The 16346-nt window shown below is 50.0% G+C and overlaps 1 protein-coding gene across 1 annotated transcript in view; it reads left to right on the forward strand.

Annotated features, from left to right (window-relative positions):
• Nucleotides 1-16346, forward strand: part of ANO9 (anoctamin 9) — a 47535-nt gene that overhangs the window by 12431 nt on the left and 18758 nt on the right. Inside the window, exons 4-12 of the mRNA XM_006131649.5 lie at nt 2796-2932; nt 5910-5959; nt 7327-7385; nt 7677-7759; nt 10183-10317; nt 10905-11001; nt 13910-13970; nt 15120-15202; nt 16033-16137. Of these exons, the coding sequence (XP_006131711.3) occupies nt 2796-2932; nt 5910-5959; nt 7327-7385; nt 7677-7759; nt 10183-10317; nt 10905-11001; nt 13910-13970; nt 15120-15202; nt 16033-16137 (810 nt within the window). The remainder of the gene's footprint in view (nt 1-2795; nt 2933-5909; nt 5960-7326; nt 7386-7676; nt 7760-10182; nt 10318-10904; nt 11002-13909; nt 13971-15119; nt 15203-16032; nt 16138-16346) is intronic.

The following is a 16346-nucleotide window of genomic DNA, read 5'->3' on the forward strand; positions in this document are numbered from 1 at the left end:
CCAATTCCTGCAATGCAAAGAGTTACTGATGAGTTGACAGCTAATTTTTTATATGATGGACCCAAATTCAGAGGAATGAAAAATATATCACAGACCATGAAATCTGGTCTGTTGTATGCTTTTACCCTATACTATACAGATTTCACAAGGCAGACCAATGTTTCTCAAATTGGGAGTCCTCACCAATGTGCCCTCTAATCTTTTCCCTTGATGTGCAGAATAAATTTTATGTGCACTGAGGCATGTGCGAATGAGCACCACCAGTAGAAACAAAACTTACCAGTGGGTGCTCTGCTCATCAGCTGGGCAGCATTTGAATCTCTCTTGAGCTGCCACACAATTGCCCAGCTTACAGGGAATTTCTGAGTTGTCTTCTGAGCTAGGTGGCTGGAAAATAACAGCTGTTGGCCGAGAACCCAGCTCTGAAAGCAGCACCCTGCCAGGAGCTGCACTGAAGTAAAGGTAGCAGTACCATAACTTCCCCTACAATCCCCCCTCCACAGCTCCTTTTTAGGTTGGGACCCTACAATTACAACACCATGAAATGAAATTTACAATTTTAAAATTCATATGACTGTGAAATTGACCAAAAGGGACCATGAATTTGGTAGGGCCCTCTTTCTATGGGAGGCCAGAATAAATGATCTAACGGATTCTTCTGGCGTTAACATCTATTTATCCCCAAGACCCAGAGATGGCTTTCTTCCCTGAGAGGCAACATCCACCTTTTCCTGGATGTAGTGTCCTTATCTAACCCTGTCAAGTTACCAATATGACAGGTTGGATCACAGAGGTCCTCTTGAGGCTATGATCATACCACTGAGCCCACCTGTCTGCCCTCTGGGGCACCCCACCAAGCTGTCCTGCTGGGCCAGAAGCTCTGATCTCCCCCCAACCAAGGCATAGCATTGGAGTGAAAGCCCCCCAGCAGAGCAACACAAGCACTGGCAACAGCTCAGCTCTGGGAGGGCTCACTTACAAGAATTTGCCAGCACCCAAAAGCACAGTCCTGAAAAGGGACCAAAATCCCAAATAAATCCATCTTACAGCTTACACAGAGAAAACTCATAAAGACGTTCCCTCTCAATGAGAGATGAACAGCTGTAGCTCCCTCTTGGTAATAATTATTTACACTGGGTTTGCTAATAAAAGTGTTTTTATGAAGTATAAAAAGTAGGATGTAAGTGATTGCAAGTGAAAACAGGCAAATCAAAGGAAGTTACTAACCCAAAATAAACAAAACAGGCTAATTACGCCAAATACACTAAGATAGGTTGTTACAAATGTATTTCTCAGCCCTCTGCTTATTCCAGATAAATTCCTTCATGTCAGGGCTGATCTTTACCCTGGCCTGGGTGTAACAGCTTCTTAAGTATTCCCTTAGGGTGGGGAGGCAGTCATCAAAAGCCAGCAGAAATTATGTTCATTGCTTTCCATTCCTTAAATAGAATTTCCCCATGGCGGGAACCTTTTGTTTAACTCTCCCTGTCCCCATGGGAAAATACCAGATTCAAGATGGATTCCAGCACCAGGTGGCAGGGTCACATGTCTAGGACCAACCAGAGTTTGGGTTTGCAGGAAAAACAAAGCCATTCACAGATTTACATTTACCTTGAGCACCAAGCCATTAAGCCCCTAACTGCAATTAATGGCTCTCGCTCATATTTCTAACTTCACCTACAAGATTGAGACATGCACACAAATAAAATATACACATTCAGGGTACCACAGGCTCTTGATTAATCAGTTACTTGACCTGTTTTGCCTAGAGCATATTCGAGATACACATATTTATATTAAAAACATATTTCCATAAAAATATAGAGGTGAAGTGTCACGAAACAGTGAAGATGCTCACTATGGTGATGGGACGGGTCTCCTGACATTGGAGTTAATCTGCCTCACTGAGGGGTGATAGCTCAGTTGAGGGAAGAAATCTTCCATTGACCTGTGCTTGTCTACACCAGTGTTTCTCAACCTTTTTTTTTTTTATAAAGTACCCCTTTAAAAAAATTATAAGTACCCCCAGTACCTACAGTTGTTGGACACACACATTTTTTTCTACCATTGCAACACATTTGTTTAAACAACTTAATCATACCCAGGTAGGCAATGAAATTTTTGGTTGTAAAAAGTACAAAAATAATAAAGCGCTGTAAAACTTAAAATAAAAATTCAGTTTTCTGTAAATTTCAGTTGAGTTAACGTACCCCCCAGACTTCTCTCAAGTACCCTAAGGATACTTGTATCACTGGTTGAGAACCACTGGTCTGCACTGTGGGGTTAGGTTAGTATAGCTGCATCCCTTCAGGAAGGTGGAATTTTTTTTTTACACCACTGGAAGATATAGCAATGCTGTTGTCACTTTTCAGTGTAGCCCAGGCCTAGAGATGGGAGTAGGGAGGAAGCACTCCAGGAAGGAGAGAAGGCGTTGAAGAGGGAATTTGAAGAAGTGCAAGCACTTTTGGCTGATGGGAAAGAAAGAACCATCATGCCCAGGGAAGTGAAGTGTGGAAGGAAGAAGGGGAGGGACAGAGGCATGAAGTGGGGAGTTAATGGAGCAGAAGGACAGGACTCTGAAGAGGATGCGAGTTTTTGGACATGGCTGTTCCTCTGCCTCTTGGCTCTCTGTTTTGCAGAGGTTTGCTCCGGAGCTGAGTGCCCTTTAACGCTCTCACTGACCTGACCTCTCCACCGAGCAGCTCTTTACCGATGCTCCAGTCATGCTGGATACTTCCAAGGGCTTGCTTTCCCTCTCCCTTGCTAATCTCCCTTCTCTCTGATCCTGCCCCCAGAAAATCGAGGACAAGAAGCTATTCTGGGGGATCCGAGCCCCAAGTGAAATCTTCCCCAAATACCAGTGGCTGGTGGGGAATCCAGACAAGGGGTGGCAGAATCAAGACAAGCAGGAAGGTGTGCCCATCACCACCAGGTGAGCGTTTCCTTGATCTCAAAGGGTGTGCCTAGACTACAGGGTTTTGTCGACAAAAGTGGACTTTTGTCAACAAAACTATACCTGCGTCTACACTGCCTTTGAGTTATGTCGACATAACGTCGACAAAACTCAGCAGTTTTGTCGACGTATGTAAACCTCGTTCTACGAGGAATAATGCCTTTTATCAACAGAGTTCTGTCGATAGAAGACATTATTGCATCTACACTGTCCTTTGCGTCCACACTGTTATGTCAACAAAGCGGCTTGCTTTGTCGACAGAACTGGATGTAGTCTAGATGCTCTTTGTCAACAGAAGCTTTGTCGACAGTATCTGTCGACAAAACCCTGTAGTCTAGACATACCCAAAGGCAACAGGGTGCAGGGGTTTGCTATTTCAGCCTGTGATGATCATGTCCCCTAGGGTGAGAAGCACCTGTTAGCTAGATCAAAGGCCCCCTTCCTTGCATCCCTATGGGGAATTACTGTGCTGTGCTTGGTATCCTCCCTAGAATAACACTTCAAATCAAAGAGTGATGCTGAGCTCCTGTCCTCATGCATTGTGCCTCCCCAATCTGGTCTCCACCGATTCCCCACAACTGAATCAAATCCTCATTTCCTCTTCCTGCTCGTCTCCTTGCTCCAGGTCTCTTAACCCATTCCTGAATCTGTGGGCCTTGCTATGGTACTTTAATATAAGAACTGCCATAATGGGTCAAACCAAAGGTCCATCTAGCTCAGTGGTTACCAACCTGTAGATTGCGATCGACTGGTCGATTGTGGGGGCATGAGCAGTTGATCATGAGGCATTCCAGACCCCCCCATTTCCTCCCACCCCCAAGAAGGAGCCTGCGCAGACAGAACCTCCCACAAAAATGAAAGTAGTGCCAGCTTCCTGTGACAGGGGGGAGGGGAGAGTCCCGCAGCTGCGAGCCAGGTCTGGGGTCTTAGGAAGCGAGCAAGCTGCTCTTTCCCTCCCCCAAACAGCTGGCACACTTCCTAAAAAGCCAGGTCTATTGCACCCCCAGGGACTTCCCTCCCCCTGCTTCCTGTGGGGGGTGGGAGGAGGGAGTAGGAGTCCCAGGACTGTGCATCAGCTCCAACTTCTCATGAAGCACATGCTCCTCCTCTGCTCCCCACTACAGCCAGCGCGCTTCCTGGGAAGTTGGGGTTGGTGCACAGTCCTGAGACTCCTACTCCTCCCCAACCCCGTGCAGGAAGGCAGCAGGGGGAAGGAAGTCCCTGGCTTTTCAGGAAGTGTGCTGGCTGTTTGGGGAAGGGAAGAACAGCCCGTGTGCTTCCTGAGACCTGGACCTGACATGCAGCTGTGGGTTCCCCAGATACCTGCTGAGCTGTCCTTGTCCCTTCCCCCGACCAGACCCCCATGAGTTCCCTGCCCCAGCCCCCACCAGCACCCTGCTCCTGCCCCCTGGCCAGAACCCCACCAGCACCCTGCCCTCTGGCCAGACCTCCACCAGCACTTTGCTCCTGCCCAGATACCATCCAGCACCCTTCCCCTGCCTTGTGGCCAGACACCCACCAGCACCCTGCCCCGCCTCCTGGCCAACACCTACCAGCATCCTGCTCCTGCCCCCCCATCCCCACCCCAGCTTACTCCTGTACCCTATTTTCCACCCAGATTCTGCACCCCTATCCCTATCCCACTCACTGGCAGCCCTGTCCCGCACACTAGATCCCTCATTTTTGGCCCCACCTCAGAGTGTAGAGAGGCCCACAGATTCCACTAACTCTGGAACCTTGAACCTCAGTCCTGCCTACTCTTCCCTTACATGGGACTGGAGTGCCAAGAGAGGGAGGTGTCTCAGTGGGGGCCACATTAGTGAGGCTCTGGGGGGGCGTGTGGGTAGAGGAGTTGCTTTTTTGCATCTCACTTGTGGGGCCACAACTGACTTTTCTGTGGGTCAGTGACCCCTGACTTAAAACAGGTTCCCTGCCCCTCTCATAAATAAAGACAATGCTGAAACCTTTTGTGTTTGACATAATATTTTACTTCATAATGAGTCCTGGCCAATAAACCCCCAACTGGGGCCAAGCCCCCATTTGGCTACAGCATCATAACACACCTGCACCCCCCCAGACCCCAAATCTGAGCCTATCATACAGTGTAATCCCCTGTTCTGAGCCCCTCACAGCCCCAATTCCTGCACCCCCACATCCCCAGTCTGCCACAACATTCCTGCACCATCCACACACTGCTACTCTGTGTCCTGAGCCCATCATACTCCCAGCCTCTCTGCTCTGAGCCCCTCACACACCTTAACCCAAACTCCTGCACCCCCACATCCACAAGCCTGCGGCTTGCTCAGCACCCCAACCCTCCACCTGACCCCAACACTCTTCAGCCTGGAGCCCCCTCCCTGAGCCAGCAGTCCCTTCTCTACCTCCTCCCACATCCTACACCCACAGCTTGCACCTCTCCCCCCTTCCCACACCCAAATCCCTCATTCCCACCCCAGAGCCCGCACATCCTGTCTCAATCCATTGAGAGTGAGTAAAGGCTGGGGAGAGCAAATGATGGGGAGGAGGGGAACTGAGAAGGCCTCAAGAAAGTGGGGGGGGGGGTCTTGGGGAAGGGATCGGGTAGGTCTTGGCTTGCCCTGACATTTAAAAAGTGATCTTGGGGTTAGAGACCACTGCTCTAGACCAGTATCCTGTCTGCCAACAGTGGCCAATGCCAGGTGCCCCCGAGGGAATGAACAGAACAGGGAATCATCAAGTGATCCATCCCCTGTCACCTATTTTCAGCCTCTGACAAACAGAGGCTCGGGACAACCCTACCCATACTGACTAATAGCCACTGATGGACCTAACCTCCATGAATTTATCTAGCTCTTTTTTTGAACCCTATTAAAGTCCTGGTCTTTATCTTTATTTCCCATTTCCCTGATAATCCCAGGCAATTACACTGACCCGTGCTCACCATTCAGTGTTTAATTCTTCCCATTTGGGTTTCCAGGATCTATGTCGTCAACTTTATTCTGCAGCACACAAGGATTTCTTCTGGAGGTAAGGAAATGCTTTCCCTTTTCTAGTTCTCTCTTGCAGGGCCCATGTGGATAGTCACAAATACTCACCTCTAGTGCAAATCACACAATCACTTGCATTCCTAGCTCTGCCCATGGGCACACTTGAGCTGGCACGTGACCTCGTGCGCACACCAGTGTGACAGTTGCTGTACAGAAATCTTGGCATACTTGTGGGGGCAGCAGGACCAGTGCCTCTGCTGAGGTTGCCATCATCAGCACCCTGTGTACTGACCGGTGGGGGATGTTCTATGTCAGGGGTGGGCAAGAATTTTAGATGGGGGAGAGGGTACTCCAAGAATTTGAAAAGTGGTTGAGGGCTGCATTCTTCCATGATATTAATGGAGGAGGTGTGTGGTCTGGGATGGAAGTTAGGTGCAGAAGGGAGCTTGGGGTAAGGGAGGGAGTTTGGGTGAAGGAGGTGGTTGTGACTTGGGGCACTGGACTGAGGCACAAGGGGTTGGATTGTGACCTAAAGCAGGGAATTGGGGTAGAGAAGGGATTGTGACCTAAGGCAGGGAATTGGGTTGTGAACTAGGGCAGGAGGGGACTCTGATCTGGGCAGCAGACTGGGGTGCCAGATCTGGGAGGGGATATAGGTGAAGGAGGGGGGCAGAGGATTTGGGTATGTGGATTACAAGGCTGGAGTGGGGGGGGGTAGAGGGTTGGGGGAGGGACTGGCTCAGGAGCCAGAGACAGGCTCTGTCCTGGAGACTTACCAGCTAGCAGCCCAGCACTTTCCTGAAGGGGCCTCCTTCCCTGCCCTGTCCCCACACAGGCTGCAGCCATGTGCTCTGTGAATAACTACGAGCCCTAGAGGAGAGGGATGTGGTGCTTCTTGTCTGCCTGTTACTGAAACAAGCACCTCCCATTGGCTAGTTTCAGCCAAAAACCAGACAATGGGATTGTGGGATTGTGCTGGGGGACAGAGCAGCTCCTAAAGCCTTCTCCCCTTCCCTCCCCTCCATGCTTACAGATTTTAAAGCAAAACCACCCAGCAGCCACGTTTCTGAGCAGCATGTGGGTGGAGCGAGGAAAGCAGGGAGCCTGCCTGGAGCTCCCTGCTGTGTCCGCGGGCTGGATGCAATGGTTTGGTGGGCTGAATTTGGCCCGTGGGATGTCTTTTGCCTAGCCATGTTCTACATGCTCTGTCTGCAATGGCCGTGCCCATTCCTCACTGCCCATTCCTTTTGAACATCTGACCTCCAGTTGTCTGCAGGTTTCACCCACAGCCTTTTCTCTTAAGGGGAGTTTGGATGCAGGGTCAGCCTGGGTTCTACTGTATGCATGGGGCTGGGGAATTGTGCTGGCCTGTCATTGCTAACTTTCCTGTTCCTGCTTTGCTGCTAGAGTGTCTCTGGAAGCTGATAAAGGAGAAGGTCTTTGAAGCAGCATTCCCACTGCACGAGGTGAGGAACGGGCAAGTGCCTCCAGGCTGAGAGTATATATGCACAGGCAGAAACGGGTATGGACTGCAAATGCAGAAGAGGATGTAGGTTAGTAGGGGAGGAGTGGCTGGGAAGACGGAGGAATTGGTCACGGTCCTACAGCTCCTTTGGCTAGGTGAGGGTGTGGTTGGCTTGTGTTTGGAAAAAGCCCTCGCTAACGTCCTAGTAGGAGTGCGTGGGATGTGCAAAGGGGGCGGCTGGCAGGTGTCTTGTCTCTCTCTCTGTGTCTGATCTGCATGCTGCTGTTTCCAGTCAGAAGAGAGGAGAAAATCCCTGAAGATGTTCTGGGCTCCATGGAGAAGGAAAAAGTGCAAGGAGGAAATTGAGACTTCCAGGTAATCCACGCCCAGAGTAGAGCCAAGGGGACCACACAAAGCCACAGTGTAAAACAACCAGCTAGCACTCAGGAGTCAGAATAACTTCACAGTCCATGGCTCTGAGCACCCAGCTCCTTCTGCTCCTCTTAGTTCTCCAGATGACTCCAAGCTCAAACTGCAGCTGGGCACACTTGTTTTGCTTCCCTTTGAGCCCACCTGGCTGCTGTGGGTTTGGGAGAATAGGATTTTGTTAACACTAGATCAGACTCTTGGTCCTTCTAGTCTAATATCCTTTAGCGGCCAGCTGCATTGGAGGTAGGTGCAGCAATTCTGCAGCAGATAATTATGAGACCTGCCCCCCAAGAAATGGGCCTTTTGTCCCCCTACACCCTTCTCCCAGACATCTCATGTTGTGACCAAGAGGGCTAAATCCCTTTCAGACCCCCTGGATATATTAACCCTTACAGATTGTAGCCCTGGATAATCTGGTCTTCCATAGAAATATACAGCCCTTTTTTTTCAATCCTGCTAAGCTCCGGGCCTCTCTTGTATCCAGTGGCAATGAGTTCCTCATGCTCCTTTGCTCGGATTAGAACTGCATTTCCTTTGACTGCGTTTTCAGTTACCATGTTTCATTTTTATTCTTGTACTGCATGAGAAATTCCTGACCTACCTTCTATGGGCCATTCAAGTATACAAAGTAATGACTGTCTCATTTTATTAGTCCCCTTGCTAAAATAAAGAATCCCAGTCTTTTCAATTTCTTCACCACAGGTTATTTTCCCGCATTCCCCCAAACCCTTCTCACTGACCATCTCTGAACCCTCTGAATGAAGGATGTTAAATTTAGATTAACCAACTAATCGAACAGTCGATGCAAATTGCTCTGTTCGATCAGTTGATAAGGGCACCTCTGCCTTTGAAATGTAGCAAGAGTCCTGCTAGCTCTTGCTACATTTCAAAAGTGGAAGCGCTGCAGGGAGCACGGGGCCAATGGGGGACTCAGGCAGTGCTCCACTGGCCCCGTGCTCCCTACTTTTGAAATGTACAAGAGTGGGGGCTTAGGGTTAGGCTCTTCTGCATTTCAAAAGTAGGGAGCGCAGGGCCAGCGGGGGACTGCTTGAGTCCCCTGCTTGCCCAGTGCTCCCACAGCCCTTCTGCTTTTGAAATGTAGCAAGAGCCCCACTCTTGCTCCATTTAAAAGGCAGCAGCACCGCTAGTCCCCACTGTGCCCCTACGGCCCCCATGGAGACAGTGCCGGGGAGAACTGGCTTTTAAGCTGGCTTCCCCTCAGCATCCTTTGCTTGCTGCCTATCTCTGTGGGTATGTCTACACTAGCCCCCTAGTTCGAACTAGGGATGCTAATAAGGGCGACCGAAATTGCTAATGAAGCGTAGGATTTAAATATCCTGCGCTTGATTAGCATAGTCCCAGCCAGTCACCATTTTGGAAACTGACTAGCCCAAAGTAACTGCCTGCGTCTACACGCAGCGGAGAAGCAGGATTCTGAGATAAACCCCTTAGTTCGAATTAACTGTTAAACCTCATTCCACGAGGAGTAACAGTTAATTCGAACTAAGGAGATTATCTCGGAATCTCACTTCTCTGCTGCGTGTAGACGTGGGCAGTTACTTCAGGCTAGTTAGTTTCCAAAAAAAAAAAAAAAAAATCCCACGCTTCATTAGCAATTTCGGTCGCCCTTATTAGCCTCCTTAGTTCGAACTAGGGGGCTAGTGTAGACGTACCCTGATAGAGGCAGCAAGGTGGGAGGAAAGCAGCTAGTCAAGTCACTAGCTACTCACATCCCTACTCTGAATCTGTGCTTTCCTTTTGGGGATGGGGGGGATCAGGACAGAACACAGGGTTCCAGATGAAGCTGCACCGTTAGCTCTATATGGAGGCATTCTCCTTCTGGTGTTAAGTCTCAGATTTGTTTACTCTGACTACAGCTGCACGTCCCAGAGGTCTTCAGCAAACTCCCTGACAGTGATGCCTGGGTCTCTTACAGGCTCACTGAGAACCCAGGAACGAGCAACTCCAATCAGTCCCTCCCACGGGTTATCTGGTTGCTAAATCGCTCGGCTTGGTTACTCCCTCAGAACTTCCCCACGTTCTTCTCTGGCCTTGACTAACCTGAGTGTTCAGATTTGTGTTCTCAGGAGACATTTGCCACATCATTGTTCATCCTCCCTCTCTTCCAGATCATTAACGCCTGTATTATCAGGGCAGGGGCCAGTGACCTAAGGAGAACAAGATTATGGGGCTCACAGATATATGGGGACAGCATCTCCCATCCTGAGGTCCTGAGGGGAAAATGCAGAAGGGATTTCCAGAGTGGAGACCACTGCCAAAGAGCATTTGGCTGACATTGGATATAGTCACTGCAAATCTGGAACTAGAGAGGGGGGGTACCTGGTTTCATCTCCTGCCTTGTCTTTCAGGAATTACTTTGGGGAGAAGGTGGCCTTGTATTTTGCCTGGCTAGGCTGGTACACCTACATCCTATTGCTAGCTGCTGTGCCAGGCATATTCCTCTTCCTATATGGGATCTTCCATTTTAATTCCAGTCAGGTCAGGTAAGTGCACTGAGGGGACACTATGTGCACGTCATGTATCGATGCGTGATCGACTGCAGGGAAATGGAGGTGGTCACATCGCCTAGACATGGCATCCAGTTTTGGGGGCCCCAGGCTGAGAGGTCTTTCTATGGGACTGCCTCTGACTCCTCCAGAGGGCCTGCCGGGTCACTGACCTCTAACAACTGCTCCGCTTCCTGGAACCACAGCAGGAATCTCCCTTAAGGGCAGCAGCTCTCCCACCGCAGGACAGCAATCGTAATGGTGCGTGTTCCGCAGTCACATGACCCCACATTCTAGCACCTAGTCTGGCCCTTCTAAGCCACCACGGACCAAACTGCTGTGGAGAAGGGGGATGCATCGCAGGCAGAGAGCGCCACATTGTCCAAGCTGCAGATTACGTGCTTGCAAGACCCCCACCTGGCTCTACCATAGCACGGATATTAGGTAGCTGCCATGTAGAGCTTTATTCCTTCCACTAGCAGGGAGTACCTCCTCTACCTGGTGAGTGTGATAGATGGCATAAGCACCCATCTGGTGAGCTGGCAAAGCAAACACTGTTCTCCTTCCTTTCTTTCCTGCTCCAGCAAAGAGATCTGTGAAGCCAACACCACCATCATGTGCCCGCTCTGTGACCAGAAGTGCCCGTTCTGGCAGCTGTCGGATACTTGTACCTACGCCAAGGTAAATCAATGCTCCCCAGAGAAACCTTCTGTTTCCCCACTAGGCCCTTGTTTCCAATAGATGCTGTGCCTATGCCTCCTCAGAATATCCCCAGCAGCACGTGGCTGATGCAAATACATTAGAAACAAGAAGACGACCAAGCATAAGGTCAGCCCATTACTCAGTAAAGAGGGAAAAGCAATAACAGAAAATGTAGAAAATGTCAGAGATGCTTAGTGACTTCTTCGTTTTGGTTTTCACCAAGAAGGGTGGTGGAGATTGGACACCTAGTGTAGTGAATGGCAGTGAAAATGGGGGAGGTTCAGAAGCTATAATAGGGAAAGAATAAATTAAAAATTACTTGGACACATTAGATGTCTTCAAGTCACCCAACCCTGATGAAATGCATCTTAGAATACTCCAGGAGTTGGCTGAGGAGATATCTGAGCCTTTAACTAAGATCTTTGAAAAGTCATGGAAGGCCGGAGAGATTCCAGAAGACTGGAAAAGGCGAACAGAGTGGCCATCTATAAAAATGGAAAAAAGGACAACCTGGGGAATTACAGACTGGTCATCTTAATAGGGCCCTGCACGGATACAAAATTTACATCTGCAAAAATGATCTGCGTATATCCGCATTCACATCCATGGATGCGGAGACACACAGATACAAAGTGGATAGCTGCAGATTTGTAGGGCTCTGCAGCTTAAGTTCTGTACTAGGAAAGATAATGAGGCAAATTATTAAGCAATCAATTTGCAAACATCTAGAAGATAATAAGTTGATAAATAATAGCATGGATTTGTGAAGAACAAATCATGTCAAACCAATTTTATAGCTTTCTTTGATAGGGTGACAAGCATGTGGATGGAGGGGAAGCCGTATATGTGGTATATCTAGACATTAGTGAGACTTTGAATGCAGTCTTGCATGACCTTCTCATTAACAAACTAGGGAAATACAACCTAGATGGAACTACTATAAGATATCCTAACTGGTTGGATATCTGTTGGATATTTGGTTCATGATCATACTGGAAGGGCATAATAAGTGGGGTTCTGCAGGGATCAGTTTTTTGGGTTTAGTTCTGATCAATATCTTCATCAATTTTTTATAAAAGAGGAGACTGATAGAGGTCTATAAAAGCATGAGTGGTGTGGAGAGGGTGCATAAAGAAAAGTTCTTCATTAGTTCCCATAATAGAAGGACTAGAGGACACCAAATGAAATGAATGGGTAGCAGGCCTTCAAACTAATAAAAGAAAGTTCTTCTTCACAAAGCAAATAGTCAACCTGTGGAACTCCTTGCCGCAGGAGGCTGTGAAGGCTGGAACTATAACAGAGTTTAAAGAGAAGTTAGATAAAGACATGGAGGTTGGGTCCATGGAGTGCTGTTAGCCAGGGTGTAGGAACGGTGTCCATAGTCTCTGTTTGTGGAAGGCTGGAGATGGATGGCACGAGACAAATAGCTTGGTCATTGTCTTCGGTCCATCCCCCCCAGGGTAGCTGGTGTTGGCCACTGTCGGCAGACAGGCTACTGGGCTAGATGGACCTTTGGTCTGACCCAGTACGGCCGTTCTTAAGTTCTAAGCTCAGGGCTCAGGGTCGGGGGTATCACCGGACCACCTTGATTTTCATGCAAACCTGCTCCTGGGTTTGCATGTGGCTTTTGGTGGTCAGGCTGGCAGCTATACTGCCCTAGACGGCCACTTTCCTGTGCCTAGTGCGGAGGTCGTGGACGTTGGAGGCCTCCCTCCAAACCTGGATGAGGTCTACGATCTCCGCACTAGACCAGGCGGGCGCCCGCCTCTTGCGGCCCCGGGCAGGCTCCTGGGAGCCGCCAGCCTGGTCCTGGGAAGAGGCGGAGGGCTGGGTGGCAGTGGGTGGCTGGCTCATGCCGTGCCAGGTGCAGGGTCTGCTAGCTGGGTGCTTGCAGGCTTGCACTTGGCACGGGCACCATCGCCAGACCATGCCCCTTTAAGGGCTCCAGGCCTGGAAGGGGGGCAGAAGAGTTTCCCTGGTTGTGCCCAGAGTGGCCACCGGGCAAGCTGGGAAGGGCTAGCCTCCCACTAGTTCGAATTAAGTGGCTACACAGCCCTTAATTCAAACTACTCAATTCAAACTAGGCGTTAGTCCTCGTAGAATGAGGTTTACCTAGTTCGAATTAAGTGCTCCGCTAGGTCGAATTAAGTTCGAACTAGCAGTTTGCATGGGTAGCGCCTATTAAAGTTAATTTGAACTAACGGCTGTTAGTTCCAATTAACTTTGTAGTGTAGACATACCCTCAGGAGGTTAAGCACTGGAATAAATTGCCTAGGGAGGTTGTGGAATCTCCATCACTGGGGATTTTTAAGAGCAGGTTAGACAGACACCTACCTGTAAGAGATGGTCTAGACCAAGGGTTCCCAAACTTGGGGGCGTGCTCCCATGGGGGTGTGTGAAGAAATTCCAGGGGGGGGTGCGAGGTGACCCAGCCCTCCCCCCCTCCCCCCGTCAATCCCACCCTAAGTTTTGCTGCTATTTTTTTTAGGGGGCGGGCGTGATGCTGAAAAGTTTGGAAACCACTGGTCTAGACAGTGATTGGTGCTGTCATGAATGCAGGGGACTGGGCTAGAAGACCTCTCAAGGGTCCTTCTAGTCCTACAATTCTATGAATACCTTTCCTCCAGGAAATGAGTCAGTTACTGAAGGTGGCTGCAGGGAGATCTTGCAAGAGAATTGTGTCCAGCTCTGGTGTCTTGCCTGTGGGGTAGGGACTTCCCAGGCCCTGGGTGGAGTCCTAAGAACTTCTGGTTTCTCTTAAGTGCCATGGAGCTGCTCTCCCTGCTCTCCCAGTGCCTTTTCCATGGTCCTTGCAGAACCCCAGGGGCTTCATCCATCCGCACCAGCCAGAGTTGTGTCATCCCTGTCTCTGTCTCTCCTTTTCCAGGTCACACACCTGTTTGACAACGAGGGGACGGTTTTCTTTGCCGTGTACATGGCTCTCTGGGGTAGGTTTCTGTCTCTGTGTGCTGAGCATGAGGCCTTGAAGCAGGAAAGGGCTCAGGGGACAATTTTTATAACAGGAAGTGCTGAGAACTATTGAACCAAACTGTAAAGACAATAGAAACCACTTCACGTCAGGGGATGCTGCAGCACCCCCTGCATCCCTAGTTCCAGGACCTATGAAAGGGCCTGCCAGCTGCAGCCTGATGACAAACAGGATCCAAGGCTGTTGATTCAGAACCGACCTACTCCCTCTCTGCCTGGCAGAGTGGTGTAATTTACCAAGGGGAGGAGTGGGGTTGGGCAGCTTGGGAAGGGGGGAGGGTTGGTGAAGTTTCATGAATTTGGGGATGGGTTTGGGTACTTTGTCACTTTAGATCATTGGTTCAAATCCAGTTCTGGACATTTCCCCCCCTGGTGTCTGCCCCGTGGCCTATTGTGAATTGAGTTCGGTGGCCCATCTCCCTATGGGTTTTCTCTGTACGCATCTGGGTATCTAACCTGGTTCCCTTTCAGCTCTGAGGTGACCAGCATACGCCTTATAAAAGCATCGCCATGGCTTGCGCTAACTGATAGCCTCAAGGTCTAGCTGGGCAATCGGGGTTGGAGAAGTGGAGACTGCCTGAAGTCAGCTGTCCCTGGGGCTACCCCGAGCTATACAGGGGCCGGGTGGGCCTCCAGCCCCAAATTCTGGCATTAAGCCACACTTGGATCTCCACGCCTTCCCTCTCTCCTGCAAAGCCTGGCACAGGATCTGGCCCAACGCTCTGCTAGCAGCTCACACAGCAAAGATATGAGAAATATGCCCCAGAACAGAGGGGAGGGGCAGCCCGTGAAGCTGGGGATAGGCATCTCTCAACACTGGCTACTACAGACTGGCCACCAAGTCCTGGAAGTGCATTCAGACCAGCTGGGCTCCTCATCCTGGATTGTCCCCAGGACTCCCAGCAATACACACCCTCTGTTTGGAGGGCTTTTCTGCAGAGGGTTCCAGGCGACTGCCCTCCCTCTTGGACGAGAACCTGGATGCTAAGCAGCCCTTTCCCGCCCGGGCCTGCAGAAAAGACTTGTGCTCCTGTGATTCCGTTGCTAAGTGGGTGTCTTCATGGGGCAGAAGGGTCTCTGCTGCTCTGACCATGCTGTTTCACCTACAGCCACCGTGTTTCTAGAGCTGTGGAAGAGGAAAAGAGCGAAGGTGGTCAGTGGCTGGGAACTGTACCGGTGGGATGATGATGAGGTGAGAATAAGTCTCTTCTTTGCACTGTCACCCTCTTTATAGACTTTAAGGCCAGAAGGCAAAACCGTGATCATCTAGTCTGATCTGTGTGTTGCAGGCCTCAGAACCTCACCTACCCACCCACTCCTGTCATAGACCCCTAACCTCTGGCTCAGTTACAGGTTGAACCTCTCTAGTCCGGCACCCTCGGCTGAACCATAAAATTTGCCAGACCACAGGAGGTCTATCAGCATGACCAGCACTTCCACTGCTTATTGGGCTCTTTGAGACATTTAGGGGTAAATTAGAGCTAGATAACAGCACAGAATGCTGAGAGCCAGTATTGGTGGCTGTCAACAAACTTTATGGAACCACAGGAAACTTGGTCACACCTGTGATAACACCTGGCTAATTAAAATCCTGCCGGACCACAGATGTTGCCAGATCAGAGAGTGCTGGATTAGAGAGGTTCAACCTGTACTGAAGCCCTCAAATAATGGTTTAAAGACTTCGAGTTACAGACAATGCACCACTCATGCTAGTTTATACCTGCAAGTGACCTCCGGCCCACGTTAGTGGGGATTTGGAGGGACTTTTTTGTTTGTTTGTTTTGCTCCTTACTTGTGTGCAGCCCCTGACCAATGTTTCTATGGGTCAGCAGCCCCGTGACCCAAAAAAGGTTCCCCACTCCGCTCTACAAGTCCTGTTCCTATTCTGCTCTGCCAGAGCATGCCATATTCATCCCAGGCTTCTATCTCATATGTTCATCCCATGCAAAGCAATATACTGCCCCTTGGTTCACTTTCCCTGGTGTACAGCTCTGATGCATGCTCTTTCTCCCTCATTCCCAGGAAGAGCTGGCCTTGCAGCTGATCAACGACCCCAACTACAAGCTCAGGAAGTACCAGCACTCTTATGCTGGCAGCACTGCCGTGCTTCTCTTAGTCCTGCTCATGGTACGTGTGCTCTCGGTTGTCCCGGACACCTCTGACCATGTGTGGGTTTCTATCGGCGTTGGGGTGTCGGTGGAGTGAATGCAACAGAAAGGGGCATGACAGCGGACAGGGGACTGCATAGCCTAGGGTCTGTGGGTGGCCTGTGGAGCCTTTCATCAGAGGCCACGTGGATTCTGGCCCAGAACGGTGGAGATTTCAAGCCATCGCCA

Source organism: Pelodiscus sinensis, chromosome 5 (assembly GCF_052426305.1).
Source record: "Pelodiscus sinensis isolate ZL-2025 chromosome 5, ASM5242630v1, whole genome shotgun sequence".
NCBI classification, from domain to species: domain Eukaryota; kingdom Metazoa; phylum Chordata; order Testudines; family Trionychidae; genus Pelodiscus; species Pelodiscus sinensis.